This window comes from Stegostoma tigrinum, chromosome 23, assembly GCF_030684315.1.
Source record: "Stegostoma tigrinum isolate sSteTig4 chromosome 23, sSteTig4.hap1, whole genome shotgun sequence".
Classification (NCBI taxonomy): domain Eukaryota; kingdom Metazoa; phylum Chordata; class Chondrichthyes; order Orectolobiformes; family Stegostomatidae; genus Stegostoma; species Stegostoma tigrinum.
The window spans coordinates 36,657,715-36,677,256 of NC_081376.1; the positions used below are offsets into that span (position 1 = coordinate 36,657,715).

Below are 19,542 nucleotides of genomic sequence, written 5' to 3' on the forward strand. Positions count from 1 at the left end.
CTTGTCATGTACAGTCAGAGTTTGGGCATGTTGGAAGCATTTGCTTCTTCAGAAACTCCAATATATAGGAAAGTCTGTGTTTCCCTTCACAATATCGTGTATTAGGTGATGTTTGGATCAAAGTTGTTCCTTAAGGAGTGGATCCTCACAAACAAAGGAATTGAGAGCTGGGGTTTCCTTCTAATGCCAGAGAGTGACATATGTTTGCTGAAGGAATCAGGCTGGGCTAATTTGAAAAACTGGGTAATTCCTATCCTTCCAGCTGCTGGTACAGTTGCTCAGAGGTTAACACAGCTGCCTCACAGTGCCAGGGTCACAGATACCATCCCACCATCGAACAACTGTCTGTATGGAGTTTGCAAATTCTCCTCGTGTCTGCATGGATTTCCTCTGGATGTTCCAGTTTCCTCCCACAGGCCAAAGAAGTGCCATGTTAAGTTGCCCAGGGATGTGCAGGTTAGATGGATTAGCCATACGAAACGCAGGGTTACAGGGGTCGGGTCTGGGTGGGATGCTCTTTGGAGGGTCAGTGTGGACTCGATGGGCCAAATGTCCGTTTCCTCGCTGTAGGGATTCTCCGGTACTAAGGGCTTCACTGAGCCATTCTGGTGATGAGTGAGTTAAGTAAATTTTATCCCAAAAACTTGATGTCACTTCTAAAATGCTCACAGCAATATTGTCTTCTGTAACACAGGAACAAATGAGGCAACAATTGAGCTTTCTGTTTAATCAAATACTTCTTGAAACTTGCCCAGTGTGTCAACAGAACAAGGTAAACATAACAGAGAACACTATTGATTTGTGTATCAGCAGTAAAATACCCCAACCATTGACCTTTCAAACCCCGTTTTAATCAGCCAACAATTAAGAGACATTGGACAGTAATGGTGCAGCTGGTGAGCTCCTGAGCTGGGTACGAGTGAAATTAGTTTTAATGAAAAGCACAGTGACCTCTCCAATGGACTGTCCTGTAAATAATAGGCAACTTTCATGGAAAAAATTTCACTGCCTCCTCTCCATTGCCCTGAGTAACAGTTCATTCAGAGAAGCACATAGGTCTATTACTAAGGCATGATCTAGTGATTTTATATCGGGATTAGCAACCGGTCCAGGATCACTCTGGGCTCTTTCAGAATTTGAGACTAATCTCCGGGATACAGATGTGAGCAACATCCCAGAGAGTAAAATCACAGCCCCATTAAACAAACTCAGGGATAGTAGGTAAAAACCAAAAGAACTGCAGATGCTGTAAATCAGGACCAAAAACAAAGTTGCTGGAAAAGTTCAGCAGGTCTGGCAGCATCTGTGGAGGAGAAAACAGAGTTAATGTTTCAGGTCCGGTGACCCTTCCTCAGAACTCAGGGTTTTGAGGAAGGGTCACCGGACATGAAACATTAACTCTGTTTTCTCCTCCACAGATGCTGCCAGGCCTGCTGAGCTTTTCCAGCAACTTTGTTTGTGTCAGGGATAGTAGGAACTGCTGATGCTGGACTCTGAGATAACAAGGTGTAGAGCTGGAGAAACACAGCAGGCCAAGCAGCATCAGAGGAGCAGGAAAGCTGACATTTCTGAAGAAGGTTCCAGACTCGAAAGGTCAGCTTTCCTTCTCCTCTGATGCTGCCTGGCCTGCTGTGTTCATCCAGCACCACACCTTGTTATCCCATTCAACAAAGTCATGCTTCACAGGAAGTTATTTGAACATTTCAGTTGGAAAATGGAAGTGACATAGCCAAGAGTCAAGAATCGCCCAGACGGATAATGAGGGATGTGTCCAGTTTTCCATTGGTGTATGAAAGTGAGGCACTAGGAGGACGGAAATGTTGGGCAACCAATGGCAAAAGTGTTGTTCAAGGCAAGTTGGAAGCAAGGGGCCACTCATTGAAACCTCCAGTGAGGTTGTAAATCTCCAGCTTACACCACACAATATGTTTCTATCACAAACACTGAGTTTAACAGCATAAAAGGAGGCTACTCGGCCCAATGTGTCCACACCAATCAGCAGGTAACTATCCCAGCATCCAATTTCCAGTTCTTCATCCATTAATCTTGTAGGTGCCATCACTTCAATTTCATATCAACAAACTTTTCATTTCTCTTGGCTATTTCTGTCTCTGGAGCCCAAAAGTGTCTCCATCATTGTAAAATATAAGGCACTTCATAGGAGCCTGAGCAAAGAAAAGTAGTGCAGAGCGATGTGAAGAGAGAGCAGGAGAGTTGACAAAAACACTTGATCAAAGAGGTAAACACTATGGAATGGAGGACAAGAAATGCAGAGGCACACAGATGGAGACAGTGAGGTATAGAGCTCAGGGTGAAGACAGCTGAAGCAAGATTGCCAGTGGTGGAGCGATTAAAATTTGTGGTGTCTGAGGTTAGAATCTGAGAGAATATGGAGGATTAAATGGTCTGGAGGAGGTTGGAGGAATAGACAGTGTTGTTGAGTTTAAAGGAGGTTATAGAGTTAGGGAGGGTGGTAGGGATGGAGGAATTTACAGAGATAGGGAGGTGATAGGGATGGAGGAATTTACAGAGTTAGGGAGGGTGGTAGGGATGGAGGAATTTACAGAGATAGGGAGGCTGGTAGGGATGGAGGAATTTACAGAGATAGGGAGGCTGGTAGGGATGGAGGAATTTACAGAGGTAGGGAGGGTGGTAGGGATGGAGGAATTTACAGAGATAGGGAGGGTGGTAGGGATGGAGGAATTTACAGAGGTAGGGAGGGTGGTAGGGATGGAGGAATTTACCGAGTTAGGGAGGGTGGTAAGGATGGAGGAATTTACAGAGTTGGGGAGGGTGGTAGGGATGGAGGAATTTACAGAGTTAGGGAGAGTGGTAGGGATGGAGGAATTTACAGAGATAGGGAAGGTGGTAGGGGTGGAGGAATGGTAGGGATGGTTATTGGGGCTGCAGAAGGTAATGGAGATAGGGAGGGTTGTTGGAGTAGGAGGAGGCTACAGAGATAAGGAGGGTTGTTGGGGCTACAGGAGGTTGCAGAGATAGGGAGGATGGTTGGGGCCAGAGGAGATTACAGAGATTATCTTTTTTTATTCTGATTTGGATAAGTCTGCACCTAAAGTACAACTATTAACCAGGCCTTAGTACAACTGAAGACAAACAATTGTTGGCTGATTCCAAGTCTGGAACAACAGTGTACTGTGTTACAACAACAAAGTCACCAGAGATACTTCCAATGTGCCAGTGTGGTCAATGATCTGAATTTCAATTTGAATTTGAATGATTTGTTCTTGGCCACAATGAATCACACAGTAAAATACAGTGAAAAGCTTCAACTGTCAGCACAATATGGTGCCATTTTGAATAGTTTAGAAACAAAAAGAGTAAAAAGATATAACTGAAAGAGAGTCTATCTTTGTCCTGCTGCCTCCACCTGAGCTGCCATCCCTCCTAGCGCCATCTGCGCCAGACCCACCAACATAGGAGTCTCCACTCTTTAGGTTATTCTTTGAAGCTGGGCCCATCTCACTAATCCCAAATCCCATTGCTGAATGCACGCCCACCCTGCAACCAGCAGGTCCTCGGCACTCAGCTGACACACCGGGCAGCTACCACACCAATAATCACCCCTCCAGCCACCCTAGCACCTCCCCTGCCGGGATGGCGCCTTGCCAGCACCGCCACCTTGAAGCGTTTGTTGCTGCCATGGCTACCTCCAACCACTGGAGGTGCCATACCCGAGGCCGGCGCCAATCTGCACGCAGCCCACTCTCGCCGCTGCACTGATGCTGCCGAAGAAAAGAGAAACGAAAGAGGAAGAGCAGAATTGAAAAGAAGAAAAAACAGATAGGAAGCAGATGGGATTGGATGAGCCCTGGAGAAAAGCTCGAATGCAGCCCTGTTATCCTGCCACATTCTTGGATCTGGACAAATAGTAATTGCTCATGTCCGGTTCCAGTGAGGAGTCAGCACTCATTGATACCTATTCTCAGCAGCAACATGCGCATGAACAGGATCAGGCGTTTTGACAAAGCCCTTTTTATTTCTTCGCACCTTCCAAAGGAAGCTGAATGATACAAAGTCTGAGTGATCAATCCTGGACACATATGTAACACAATGTCCTAGTGACCAACACCGGGAACCCGGGTTTCTAAAATGCTTTACTAGGCCTAACATTATTAATATAGCTATAAGTTATCCCATGTGAGATCAAATGAAGAATCCATTGTACGTGTTAATTTGGTTTGCTGCACTGTCTTCTGCTGGAATATTTTATTTTTCGCCGGTTAATTCAAGGTGATGTTTTCATCTTGGGAGAACGGAGCAAAGATTACTTCTTTTTTCCCTCAGGTCAACCACTAAGCTCGACAAATGCTCACAATATGTGGGAAAAAAGGCCTGCTTTAAAATTTATAATGGCCTGCAGCTAATCACAAACATTCTCATGACTACCGAAATGAGGAAAGAGATTCTATTCGCTAGCTGGGTTCCACAATCACTTTGGTCTGAATATGAAAATGTCTCAATTTAATCTAAAAACCACAGCATCCTTCTGCATAGAACATGGAACAGTACAGCACAGAGCAGGCCCTTCAGCCCGCGAAGTTTTGCCGACCTTACTCTAAGATCAAACTACCTTGCATACCCAACATTTTACCATCCTCCACGTGCCTATCCAAGAGTCGCTTGAATGTCCCTCATGTATCTGACTCCACTACCACTGCCAGCAGCACATTCCACGCGCCCGCCACGCTCTGTGTAAAGAACCTACCTCTGACATCTCGCCTATACCTTCCTCCAATCACCTTAAAATTACGCCCCCGTGTAATAGTCATTTCCACCCGGGGAAAAAGTCTTTGGCTATCCACTCTATCTATACTAGTCATCACCTTGTACACCTCTATTAAGTCACCGCTCATCCTTCTCCACTCCAATGAAAAAAGCCCTAGCTCCCTCAATCTTTCCTCATAAGATCTGCCCTCCAGTCCAGGCAGCATCTTGGTAAATTTCCTCTGCATTCTCTCTAAAGCTTCCACCTCCTTCCTATAATGAGACAGCCAGAACTGAACACAATATTCCAAGCGTGGTCTAACCAGAGTTTTATAGAGCTGCAGCATAACTTCACAGTTCTTAAACTCAATTCTCCTGCCAATGAAAGCCAACACACTATATGGCTTCTTAACAACCCTATCAACTTGGGTAGCAACTTTTAGGGATATATGGACATGGACCCCAAGATCCCTTTGTTCCTCCACACTGCCAAGAATCCTGCTATTAACCCTTTATTCTGCATTCAAATTTGAGCTTCCAAAATGAATCACTTCACACTTTTCCAGGTTGAATTCCATCTGCCACTTCTTTGCTCAGCTCTGCATCCTGTCAATATCCCATTGCAACCTACAACAGCCCTCTATCAGAACTCTGTCAACTTTCGTGTCATTGGTAAACTTACTAACCTACCCTTCCACTTCCTCGTCCAAGTCATTTATAAAGATCACAAAGAGCAGAAGTCCCAGAACAGATCGCTGCAGAACACCCTGGTCACCAAGCTCCAGACCAAATACTTTCCATCTACTACCACCCTCTGTCTTCTATTGGACAGCCAATTCTGTATCCACACAGCCAAATTTGCTTAAATCCCATCTATCCTTACTTTCTGAATGGTCCTACCATGGGGACACTTATCAAATGCCTTGCTAAAATCCATATACACCACAACCACTGCTCTACCTTCATCAATGTGTTTTGTTACAACCTCAAAGAATTCAGTAGGGCTTGAGAGGCATTACCTGCCCCTTGCAAAGCCATGCTGACTATTTCTAAACAAACTGTGCTTTTCCAAATAATCATAAATACTATCTCTCAGAATCCTCACCAATAATTTGCCCACTACATAAGTAAGACTGACCGGTCTGTAATTTCCAGGATTATTCCTATTCCCTTAAACAAGGGAATGACATTTGCCACCCTCCAATCTTCTGGCATCTCTCCAGTGGACAATGAGAATGTAAAGATCATTGCCAAAGGGGCAGAAATCTCTTCCCTCACTTTCCGTAGCAACCTTGGGTATATCCCATCTGGCCCAGGGGACTTATCTGGATTCATGTTTTCCAAAATTGCTAGCACATCCTCCTTCCTAACATCAACTTATTCAACCATATCTGCTTGTTTCATGCTGTCTTCACAAATGTCAACGTCCCTCTCACTGAAGCAATGTATTCATTAAGGACCTCCCCTATCTCCTCTGACTCCGCGCACAGCCAATTCTGTATCCAGACAGCCAAATTTGCTTGAATCCCATCCGTCCTTACTTTCTGAATGGTCCTACCATGGGGACACTTATCAAATGCCTTGCTAAAATCCATATACACCACAGCTATCCCTGATTGGCCCAACCCTCATTCTGGCCATCTTCTTGTTCCTAACATAAGCATAGAATGCCTTGGGGTTTTCCTTAATCCTACCCACCCAGGCATTTTCAAACCTCCTTCTAGCTCTCCTAAGTCTATTCTTCAGCTCCTTCTTGGCTACCTTTTTGGGCCCTATCCGGTCCTTGCTTCCACAGCCTTAAGTAAGCTTCCTTCTTCCTCTTGACTAGGTTTTCCATATGTCTTATCATCCGAGGTTCTTACGCCCTACCACCCTTTCCTTGCCTCAGTGGGACAAACCTACCCACCACTTGTAGCAAGTGCTCCATAAACAACCTCCACATTTCTATCATGCATTTCCCTGAGAACATCTAATAACATTGCAATTTCCCCTTCCCCATTAAATACTTTCCCATGCCGTCTGCTCCTATCTCTTTCCATTGCCATAGTAAAGGTCAGGGAGCTGTGATCACTGTCACTGAAATGCTCTCCCACTGAGAGATCTAACACCTGGCCTGGATCGTTGCCGAGGACCAAACCCAATAGGGCCTCCTCTCTAGTCGGTCTATCTACATATTGGGTCAGAACTCCTTCCTGGACACACCTAACAAAATATGCTCCATTCAAACTATTTGCACTTAGGAGGTTCCAGTCCATATTAGGAAAGTTGAAGTCATCCGTGACGACAATCCTATTACTTCTGCACCTTTTCAAAACCTGCATTCCAATCTGTTCTTCAGTGTCTCTGTTCCTATTGAGGGGGTGGTCGATAGAAAACTCCCAATAAAGTGACTGCTCCTTTCCTGTTTCTGACCTCCAGCCATACCGACTCAGTGGAGACACCGTCCTCCATGGTCTCCCTTTCTGCAGCTGTGATACCACCCCTGATTAGCAATGCCACTCCCTGACCTCATTTACCTCTCTCCCTATTTCTTTTGAAACATCTAAACCCCAGAACATCCAACAACCATTCCTGCCCCTGTGTTATCCAAGTAGCTCCAAGTACTGATCCATGCTTTGAGTTTGTCACCCTTATTCCTGACACTTCTTGTGTTAAAATAGACACACTTCAACCCGTCGCACTGACTGCAACTTTGCCCTATCAACTGTTTATCTTTCCTCACAGACTGTCCGCATGCTGTATCTGTCTGTGCACCAGCTATCCCATCCTCTGATCCGTAGCTCCGGTTCCCATTCCTCCGCCAAACTAGAATAAACCCTCCTGAACAGCTCTGGCAAACCTCGCACCCAGGATATTGGTGCCCCTCCAGTTCAGGTGCAACCTGTCCTTTTTGTACAGGTCTCACCTTCCCCAGAAGGTATCCTAATGATCCACATACCTGAAGGCCTCTCTCCTACACCAGCTGCGTAGCCACGTATTTAGCTACACTCGCTCTCTATTCCTAGCCTCACTAGCCCATGGCACCGGTAGTAATCCTGAGGTTAGTACTCTGCTCATCCTGCCTTTTAGCTTCCAAACTAACCCCCTCACTTTTCAGGACCTCATCCCTTTTCCTAGCTATTGCATTGGTACCAATTGTAAAATTGGAGGAAGCTGATGAACTCGATTGTGTATTGTTTGTCATGATAAAATTGGGTATGAACGGTTGTGATTCCCACTCACAAATAAATTTTCACTGTTCTATCATCATCAAGTTAGAAACAGGAGACCATTCAGCCCCTTAAGCCTGTTCTACTATTCAATTCGATCATGGCTGATCTTCCAGCTAACTCCATCTACTTTCCTTTTTGTTCTGTAATATCGTTAATATTCTTCACTCAACAAAACAAAGCTATCCATCTCAGGTTTGACATTCCCAATTGAATGCCAGCCTCAATAGCTCTTTTGGCGGGAGAGAATTTTCCCTGAAATCCATTCCTCTTGGTGTGAAAAGGTCCTTCCTGACAGGGCCTGTGACAATTCCTATTCTGATTTCAAGGTTAAAATCAGAAGTTGCATGACACCAGGTTATAGTCCAACGGGTTTATTTGAAATCACGAGGTTTCACAGCACTGCTCCTTTGTCAGTCGAAGTGGAGGTAAACGCACAGACACAGAGTTTATAGGCAGAGAGATAATTGCAAGACTCCAGGTAATTAAAAGTGTCAAAAGATAGTACAATTAATAATAAGCCTTTACAGGTGATCAAAAGTGTCAAACTGTGTAAGGTGTCAACAGCTGAACAGCAAATGAAGGGATGTATTATGATCCGAGTAACTGAGGCAGAGAGATAATTACAAAAAGTTAAAAATAAGATGGTACTAGAGACAAACCAAATGGCTGGAATTACATGATAGGTATAAGTCATATGATGAGATTCTAACCAAAGTAACAAGTAATTCAAAACTGTACAAACTAATTCAGGTAGAAAGATAATAATGAGTTGTCATGATGATGGCATCGTAGGTTTTCAAGGTTACAGAACAAAGTGTTATTTCGCACAAACACAAAAGATAGGATGAAGTGGGAAGTTAGGGAGGAAGGAGGAGAAATCTAACATGGGATTGGAATTTCCTGTCAGTGTGGAATTCTCTTGATGCCTCCATTCATTCCAACAGCAATCATTTGGGAACTTTGAATCAAAGAAAGAGTGAACAACTACGGAAGCTGAAAATGAATTTCACCCAGGGCTCCCTCTTCTCAGTACTGCATCCATCCTGCTGTACAGGTCAGGAATGGTGCTGCAGTGATACTGAGTACAACAATAAAACCTTGGATTTATGTAGTGCCTTTCATGCAGTATAAGAATTATTCCACAGCACGACATCATGGGCCGAAGGGCCTGTACTGTGCTGTACGTTTCTATGTTCTATGTTCTATAACTCTGCAAAGTGATTCACCAGAGCGATTATCAAGCAAAATCTGACATAGTGGAAATGAGGAGATGTAAGGATGGATGATGAAAAGTTTGGTCAGAGAGGTAGGCTTTAAAGGGTATTCATGATTCCCTTGCCTGACAGATGCACAGAACAAGGGGTCACGGTCTCAGGTTATGTCATAGGCTATTTCTTTCTGAGATAAGGAGGAACTTCTTCCCTCAGAAGTTGGTTTGCCTGTGGAATTCTCTTCCACAGAAGGCTGTCAGGGTCAAGTCACTGAATACATTTAGGAAAGACAATGTCGAGGGGTGTGGGGAGAGAGCACGAGCATGGCATTGAGATACAGAGTCAGCCATGATTATGTAGAATGGCGGAGCGGGCCCACATCTAGACCTATTTTCCATGGAAAGGTGGAGAAAGAGATTTAGAGATGGAACTCCAGAGCTTGGGACTCAGGTGCCAATGGTGGGGAAATGAAATGGAGGATGGGCAAGAAACCAGAGTTGGATGACTGTGACTGGAAGAGACTTGGTTTGTAAACAAGGAAGAAGGTTTTGAAATGCGGTTGTTGGTGGGACCAGGAGCTAAAGTAGATCAGCGAGCACTGGGGTGATGGGTGAACAGAACCCATGTTAAGGCATATGTACCAATGGACAGAATGAGTTCAGGGTTACCGAGGATGAGAGAACAGCCTGCTAAGATCTGTCAGTTGAAACATGTAGAATAACCTCCCTGGGGAAGACCGGAATTGTTCAGAGCCATGGGGAAAGGACTGGGGGATATCCAGAGTAAGAAGCCTGCAAGCAGGATAGCAAAGGAACAGACCACGGAATATATTTCCAAGCATTAGTAACGGGATTGATTCTGCTCTACATTAATCCTTACTGATTGTTCTTTGTTCTCCATTCACTGTGGTCACCATGATTGTGCAGGCTGCATCCACCCATTTATCCACAACAAACAAGGCTTTCATTTGTATCCAGATGCATTCAGTGACAAAGCATCATTTTTCTCTAATGCCATAGCTGTGAACTGACAGTGTGGCAAAATGCCAAAGGCACGGCTATTCACCCACAAAAACATGGGTCAACACGATGCCTCCATAGTGACTGTTTCCTACCCAAGTTATGTAAGAACCTCCATTGCCCTTGATGGGAACCACTAAACACATCGGGACTTGTTACAGACGGGCACCATCTCACTGGCACAGGGCCTTTTGGTTCTAGCCACACAATCATACCCTGTGGAGGAAAGCCATTCAGCCAATCATGCCCTCTTACCAGCTCTTTAATAGAGCTACCTAATTAGACTTTTGTCTCTTGCATTTACTCCATAGCCTTGCAAAACCTTTTTCAGATCAAATTTAGCCAACTCTCTTTTGGAAGCTATTATAAAATCTGCTCCAACGACTCCACCTCTCTCCCCTCACCCCATTTACCCAAGCCCTTTAACAGGTAATGTGTTTCGGGTCAGAACTCACTGGTAAAACTATATTCCACATGGCCTCCAGGCTCAGTCTTTTGACAATCACCCTGACTGTGTTCCCTGCTAGCTGTTCTCTTACCAATGCAGGTTCCTCCTTATTCATTATTTCAAAACCCTTAATAATCTTGGACATCTGTCTTAAGACTCCCTTTAACTTCTCTGTTCAAAGGAGACCAACTCTGCCTCCCTGGTTTTTCCACTGAACAGGTTGGAAAGCAAAAGCAGAAGAGAGTCATTTCTGATTTGTGTAATGTCCTGTGGGATTATTTACATTTGATCTAATGTACATGAGTCTTGTTGCGCTAGATGCACAGAAGTTATGTCCTCTTGGAGTGTGAAATCTCAAAATTAGTGGGGTAAACGTTGGAAATGAAGGACATTGAAAGTCTGAAATTCCTTCCTGTGGAAAACCTTGTATTTTGGGTCAATGAATATGTTGAAGACGGACAGCAATATGTTTTGATTGAATGTAAGTGCAAAAAGTAACATCACCATCGTCCCACACTTGCATCAAAGAGAAACAATTAGTTGTGGTTTAACCTAAAAGTCACCTTACCTCAAAGAGCAGTTGAAAAAAAAGCCCTTCATAGTAACCTCAGCTGTTGCGAGAGTCGAACCCACACTATTAACACTACCCTGCAGTACATCCCCATGTATCACAGATATGAAGCAAATGTTGGTGAGTAGAATCAAGTTAGCATAGCCATGAATAGTGAGCCAGCTTTCAGGGGTTGAATGGCCTAGTCCGGTCCTAAATGATGTGATGTAACTGTGAGGAGAAAGCACTCATCCCTCAAATTAGGAAATCATTTGCATTCTGATTAAAATATATGTTGCATTTTAATTAATCGTCCACTTGTATTTCCCTGACAGCGATGAAATCTGGAGGCACACAGTTAAAACTCATCATGTCTTTCCAAAACTACGGCCAGGCACTCTTTAAACCAATGAAGTGAGTATGTTTTTCAACTACCATGTTCACTTATTTGGTTAGTAGCTGCATGTAGATCGACAATGAACGAGACGTTCCCATCAGTTCTTCTCGTTGTTAATCGTTTTGCTTTCTATGAATTTTGATTTATTTGTTTCTTAATGACAGAAACATTTAAATAGCATATTCAACACAGCGTAACATAGCTAAATGTTCTTTGATGCCTCAGATACAAACTTTTGACACCAAGATACATAAGGAAACATTAGGGTCAAAGAATGTGGATGAAGAGGTAGATTTTAACCAGCAGCTTAAAGGAGCAGAGAGAGCACTGAGATGGAAAGGTGAAGGAAGGAACTCGAGAGCTAAGGGCCTAGTCAGCTGAAGGCAGAACTGACAACCCTCATTCAGGTATGTACAAGAGGCCAACAGGGATATGGGAGGCCTGGAAGAAGGCTGAAGAAGCAAATCCAGGGAATGGTTTGAATACAAAGATGAGAAGTTTCAAATTGAGGTGTTGCTGGAGAAGAAAGCAGTGTAGGTCAGTGAGCATAGGATGGATTGAGAGCTCGGTATTTTATTTGGGACATGTTGGGGTAGTCAATAGGAAACTGTTTCAAGGACAATAGCCCTGTCAGGCACTGTGCCAGCAAGCAGAGGATCCAGACTCCTGTTGGACATTTATTTCAGGATTCAAAGGCAGCTCAAACAAATTGATTCCTCTGGGGAGAGTCCAGAACAAGAGGGCATAACTTCAGAATTAACGGTTTCAGAATGATGACTGAAATACACTTCATCACACAAAGGACAGTGGAAATCTGGAGCTTACACTGCCAGGAAAGTGCCTGACACTGAGGACAACTGAAGATTTCCAGAATAGAGTTTGATACTTCTCAGTTTGGTAAGACTGTGAAGGGACATGGAATTAAAGCAGGTCACCGAAGTTTAACCACACATCAGCCATGGTTGAATTGAATGAGAGAACAGACTCAAGGAGCCAAAAGTGCCTTTTACCCAAGGATGTGTGAATATCGGACATATATTATGGACAGGTAATTAATATTGCAATGCACCTCTCCCACCTCCCAGTTAATATTGGAGGCATGTTCGTTGCATAATTCCACCTTGAAGGCACTTGAATTATTGAGCCCTGCATTGAAAGAAAGAGATTTCAGCAACATCACAAGAAAGCACAACTGTTAAGAAAATCTACAGGAATATAAATCAACAATGCAAAAGCAGACTGTGGAATGAGGACAGTGTGAGGCGACACAGTGGCTCAGTATTCGAACTGCTCCCTCATGGTGCCAGGCACCTGGATTCAATACCACCCTCATAGAATCCATACAGTGTGGAAACAGGCCACCCAGCCCAACAAGACCACACTGATCCTCTAAGCAGCATCCCACCCAGGCCCAGCCCTACATTTTCCACGGCCAACACATCTAACCTATATGTCCCTGAACACTATTTTTCTCCCCGTGTCTGCGTGGGCTTCCATCAGGTGCTCTGGTTTCCTCCCACACTCCAAAGATGTGCTGGTTAGGGGGACTGCCCCATAGTGTTCAGGGACATATAGGTTAGATGTGTTGGCCGTGGAAAATGTAGGGCTGGGCCTGGGTAGGATGCTGCTTAGAGGATCAGTGTGGTCTTGTTGGGCCGGGTGGCCTATTTCCATACTGTACGGATTCTATGAGTAGACCGCCTCAATGAACAGGAGCATTCATTGAATGGACCTCATTCTGTTCTCTCTTCACCGATGAGTGTTAAATGTTGTGGATGAGTTTTTTGTAACATCCAGAGCAGTCAGAAAATGGAAGTTATGACCAAAGTCAGAATCAGTTTCTCTCCTGCTCTGGAAAGCTGCCTCCCACAGGCTCCTACAATCTCTCTGTCACCTCCCTAGCCTCTGTCTCACTGTGTGTAGACAATGCTGAGGCAGGATGAGTCAGCGGATGTACTGAGGAAATCCTTCTCACTGTTATTTCCCTGCAGTGAGGACATGGAGAGCCAACATGTGCTGAGCAATGGGGGAGCAGGCTGTCAGAGAATGTGAGCAAAGTTCAAGGACCTGATTATGGGGGTATCTCTTCACTATTTCTTCAAATTGCGTCAGTTCTGTAATCCCCATATCACACAGATAGACTTCCTTGTGTTATAACATCTGTCACTCGAGTAACTTTGAGGTGTTTGCTTCCGTTACCTCCATTCCATGTGACAACGGTGCTTTCTCCAAGAAATAACATCCTAACCTCAGCCCTGTGTTTGCCATTCCTGAAACTGAATTTATGTCCTTGTCTTACTGTCACAATTTCATTGAAGCAGTGTTCCAAACTGAACTGTTTCTGAGTAGGAGAAAATTACTGCAGATGCTGGAATATGTACTGATGACAAAAAATGCTGGAGATTAAAGCAGATCAGACAGCTTCCATGGAGAGAAAACAAGCTAACATTTCGAGCCTAGATGACAACTCTTCATCAGAGCTGACCTGAAATCTTGAACTCTTCCTGAAGTCCTGTTCTTTTTCACACTTCCACGTGGGATTTCCTCAGTTGGCTGCCCATCGAAATTAAAATTTCTACCAGTCTTTCTTCTAACCCTGACATTGTTTCAGGGCTCCAGCTTATTCTGCTCCAACTGCACATTGCTGTGATTCCTCAGAATCAAGAACTGTGCACAGTTGGACAAAGATACCAAAGCACTTGATGCTGTGTCAGCTGTAGCTCTGTGGGTAACACACTTGCTATTCAGTTAGTAAACCATGGGTTCAAGCCTAACTCTAAAAGTACTCATGGAATGCTATGCTGCCAGACATGGCACTGTTTGGATAAAGTGCAAAACTGAGGACCCATCTGTCCTCTTGGGTGGACAAAGAACTGTTTGGATGAAGAGCAGAAGAATTGTGGTTTGCTGATTGTGGAATTTGGCTGTGTCTGAATGCTCTCCTCCATTAACACTGAGTGCACTTGAGTCTGTTGTTGTCTATAAAGTGCTTTTGGATATCCTAAAGCCATGAAAGGTGCTATACAAATGTAAGCTCATTCTTTCCTGTGACAAAGATGATTGATGACGACAGGCCAGTGGATGTTGTCTACATTGACTGTGGGAAAGCATTTAACAAGATCCCTCCTGGCAGGTTGTTCCAGAAGATTGAATCACATGGAGTCCACAGTGAGTTGGTGAGTTTTCTATTGGCTTGGCCATAGAAGACAGAGAGTAGTTGTGGATGAGTGTTTTTATCACTGCAAGTCTGTTGACGATGGTGTCCCACATGGATCAGTGCTGGGACCTCTGCTGCTGGTCATTTTTATAGATTATTTGGATGGAAATTTAGGTGGTCTGATTAGGAAATTTGCAGATGACACAAAAATTGGTGAAGGTGTGGATAATGAAGAAGGTTGTTAAGGGATACAGCAGGATATGAATCAGTTGGAATCTGGGCAGAGAAATAGCGGATGGAAATTAATCGGGACTAGTGCGCAGTAATGCATTTTAGAAGGTCAAATGCAAGATGAAAGTATAGTGTATATAGCCAGGCCCCCAGAAGCATTGATATACAAAGGGATCTTGGGATAGAAGTCCATAGCTCCCAGAAAGTGGGAACGCAGATGGGTAAGGTGGTGAAGAAGGCATGCTTGCCTTCGCCAGTCAGGGCACTAAGTATAAAAGTTGATGCGTGATGTTGCAGCTGAATAAGCCTTTAGTTTGGTCACATTTGGAATATTGTATGCAGTTCTGGTAGCCACAATATAGGAAGGATGCGGAGACTTTGGAGAGGAAATAGAAGAGGTTTACCAGGGTGCTGCGTGGTCTGGAGTGTATTAGCTATGAGGAGAGGTTGAACAAACTTGGAATGTTTTTACTAGAGGCTGAAGTGTATAAAATACACTTCGGAGTAAAGTGTATAAAATTATGAGTGACAGGGATAGGCTGGATAATGAGAGCCTTTTCCCTGGGTAGAAATGTCAAATAATAAGGGGCATAGGTTAAAGGTGAGAGGGGCAAGTTTGGAGGAGATTTGTGAGGCACTGCCAGGGAGGAGGTAGAAGCAGATATGATAGCAACACTTAAGAGACAAACGCATTAACAGGCAGGGAATAGAGGGGTATGGATCATGTGCAAGCAGATAGACATAATCAGCACAGACAAAGTGGGCCAACAGGCCTGTTCCTGAACTATACCATTCTATGTTCTGTGTTCTATGCCATACCATTTGCACATAGAGTGAATTCTCACCTGGGCTGATCCATGATATTAGATTTTCAGTTGACGGAGGCATCTCAAACTGAGGCATATTATTTCAAATGTTTCTGGTATTTAAGGACAAGCACAAACTCGCTCTGTAATTTGATGATAGCTTAAAATCATTTTGTTTCTTTGTTTTATTTTAGTTTGCCCCAATGCACTTTCTCCATTACATTCTCATCCTCTCCTTGGCCGCAATCCAATACAACCTATCGAATTTTAATATCCTGGTCATATAATGGAGCTTTTCCATCTGGAGGGTCTACCATTAGGGGGATGTGAGGAGATAATCAGGATTCATTCACTTTAAGAAACAGCTGCTGTGAGTGAAAAAGTGAAGGCTGGTTGCTCCAGCATTCAAATGACTAAAGTTTTAGCAGCTCCCCACTATGACTTTCATATTTAGGTCATCATGTACTTTAATGTTAACAGAGGTTATCAGTCGGTGGAGATAACTGAGTAAGCACATTACTCCAGGAAGTGTAGGACTAGAATTTAAGCTTAAATGTGTGGATTGGGAGCCGACCTACAAACTTCTACCATTAGAGGTGAGAATGTAACACACTGAGCCACAGGAACTATTGATCCCAGTTTCAGGGGATAGAGCAAGATCTAAGCTGACCAAAGAGAATGGTTAGAATACCGAAACTGCAGAAATAGAACCCAAGGCCATGAGTAAAACCCAGTGCAAACAATGGAAAAGCCAAATGATGATAGAGAGAAACATGATGTTCTTTCACAGAGTCACGTTCAGTCAGGCAATATAGCAGCAGTGAGCAGGAGAGTCTTTTCATGTCTGGTTTAAATCAGTCTTTCTGAAAGTGCACTCAGTTAATTGGGCGATGGTCTAATTAGGTGGTATGCCCATTTGTGATATGACAATGTTTTGCTCTGGAACAACATTCTCAGATACAAAAGATCTTGCTGTAAGTCAGATGTCCCAAGGGTTAGAATGGCATATTGCCAAAACATTTCTAATATTGCCTCAGAGCCTTAACTCAATTTCAATGCCACTAAAACCTACACTGAAATTATTTTTCCCAGCAACGTTATTAGTACTCAGACTCAGGAGTGTATTCGTCAGATTTCTGTCATGCTGATTCAGGTCACGTCTACTGCAAGGGGATATTGTGGGTAAAATGGGCCTGGAACCGGGGCTGTTCAGGCCTGAGGCCAGCCTGAAATTGGGCTGGAATGTGTGGCCTGTCATGCCTTTAAAGGCTTCCTGGATAGGGGGAGAAAACAGGAGTATGACACTGAGACAGAGTATCAGCCATAATCAGATTGAATGGTGGAGCAGGCTTGAAGGGCTGAATGGCCTGTTCCTCCTCCTGTCTTTCACAGGTAGATAACCTGTCATTGGAGACACTGTGGGATCCCACCTCTCCTCCAGAGCCCCTCATGTTAGTCCCAATATAAGGGACAGACAGGAAATGTGTACTGCCATCAGGACAGCTATGCTACCAAGAGGAGCACTCCTGATTTGCTTGGTTCCATGAGAATTCGAGAAAAGTTGATCAATGATGGCCGTTCTTTTTCATTCACTTGCAGGATGTGGGCATTTTAGGCTGGCCGGCATTTATTGCCCATCCCTGGTTGCCCTTGAGAAAGTGGTGGAGAGCTGCCTTCTTGAACCACTGCAGCCCATGTGCTGTAGATAGGCCCACAATGCCCTTAGGGAGGCAATTCCAGGCTTTTGACCCAGCAACAGTGAAGGAACAGCAACACTTTTCCAAGTCAGGATGGTGAGTGGCTTGGAGGGAAACCTGCAGGTGGTGGTGTTCCTCTGCATCTGCTGCCCCTGTGCTTCTAAATGGCAGTGGTTGTGGGTTTGGAAGGTGCTGTTTAAACCTCTTTGGTGAATAGGTTGAGGGCCCATCTGCTATCTGCAAAACTTGGCCCTTTAAAGCCTACTCCACTCCCACAGCCCAATTTCCCAGAGAGATTCAGAGCAGGTGTTATGTCACATATTGGCCTAAATGTATTTTAGGTGGCCAGCCCAAATGCTTGAAAAATGGCCTGAAGCAATCTCAGGTTGAACTTTCTTCAGGCTTCCTTGGGAAGAGCGCATCAGTGCCAGAAATTGGGCCCACTGTACCTATTTACACCTGCAAAACATTATGTACGCAAACAAAATGTACTTCATGCATATATTTACATCACAAATATTGGCTCGCATTCAGCAACCAAGTAACTGAAACACTCACGGTGATCAGAAAACACTCTCATGCTCTGCTTGTCATCTTACAATTTTACCAAAAACCTTACAAAGACTTTAAAGTTCACGTGATGTGAATGGGGATTGGGATCACACAAGCCAAGTAAGAGACAGGCAAGTTATACAGGACAAACATTGCTGGAAATACCAACATTAAAATGAGACATTAAGAGCTGCAAATGAAACATCAACCATCTTGTTGGGTGTGTGGTTTCTCTTTGACCCAGGGAGCAAACCTGATTCTAGAATCATATTCCAGTCGAGGTCTGAAGTCACATCTCTGGCCTGACATGATAGGTGAGTGAAGTGAATCTCTCTGAAGGAAGTGGTTCTCCTCCTTTTTAATTGGTGACCTTGGATCCGCACTCCACAACTGCATCCTAAACTTAAGAGGGTCCAAATCACCATCAAAAACTTGCAGGGCTCTACAGTGCCCATCGTTCCATTTAAATATACCCAGAAACCTCCCATACAGTGGCTCCATTGTCTAGACTTTGCCTAACAAGCTACACTGTGCAACTTCTAACAGAATCCTGCTAAACCAACCATCTTAAAACTAAATGTGTCACCTGGTAATCATTGCATAAAACATCTGCCCAGAAATATCCATTCACCTTTGGGGCTGCCTTGAACACAATTGCGTCAGATCCAGTTACAGAAACCGCAGATTGCATTTTATACAGCATACTCCAAGCTTCATAGGAGAAATAATAAGACCTAAGAGCCACATCATGAGAAATGGCAACATGTGATCAAAAAGGTTGCTCAGCATTTAAAAAGTTTCACAGAATCCCTACAGTAAAGAAACAGGCCCTTCGGCCCTACAAGTCCACACTGACCGTTGGAGCATCCCACCCAGACCCATCCCCCTAATTGACACATCCCTGAACACTACAGGCAATTTAGCATGGCCAATCCACCTAACCTGCATATCTTTGGACTGTGGGAGGAAACCAGAGTACCTGCAGGAAACCCACACAGACACAGGGAGAATGTGCAAACTCCACACAGACTTCACCTGAGGGTGAAATTGAACCCAAGTCCCCGGTGTGCTGTGAGAGAGCAGTGCTAACCACTGAGCTACCATGCCGTCCCAAAGGTGTTGGCTGGTGGAGAGTTTAGAGCCCAGCCAGCAACTCGTGGTGGAGTGATGGAGACTGGGGACTTGCCAGAGGCCAGAATTGAAAGTTTACGGTAATGTTGGAAAGTTTTAGGACTGGAGGGAGTTACAGACATATGAAGCAGTGAGACATTAGAGAGGCTTCACAATAAAAATGAGAGTACTTAAATTCAGGCGTAACTGGGCTGGGAGCTGGTATAAGTCAGCAAGCACAGGAATGAGTGGGATTTGGTATGAGTTAGTGAGCAGGGTTTCTGTGTTCTGTGCTAAACACATGAGAAAGCATCTGGTAAAAAAAGTGATCAGGCTTTTTTTCCAGACACTTTCTGATGGAAAGCATGTGACATTTAAAAGCCTCAAACAGCAGTCTAAACTTGCAATGTTAATGATGCTTCCTGAA

General features: G+C 44.2%; 1 protein-coding gene across 1 annotated transcript in view; it reads left to right on the top strand.

The window, feature by feature from the left end:
* Positions 1 to 19,542, top strand: part of LOC125462525 (extracellular serine/threonine protein kinase FAM20C-like) — a 93,296-nt gene that overhangs the window by 37,800 nt on the left and 35,954 nt on the right. Inside the window, exon 3 of the mRNA XM_048552644.1 lies at positions 11,501 to 11,579. Within this exon, the coding sequence (XP_048408601.1) occupies positions 11,501 to 11,579 (79 nt within the window). The remainder of the gene's footprint in view (positions 1 to 11,500; positions 11,580 to 19,542) is intronic.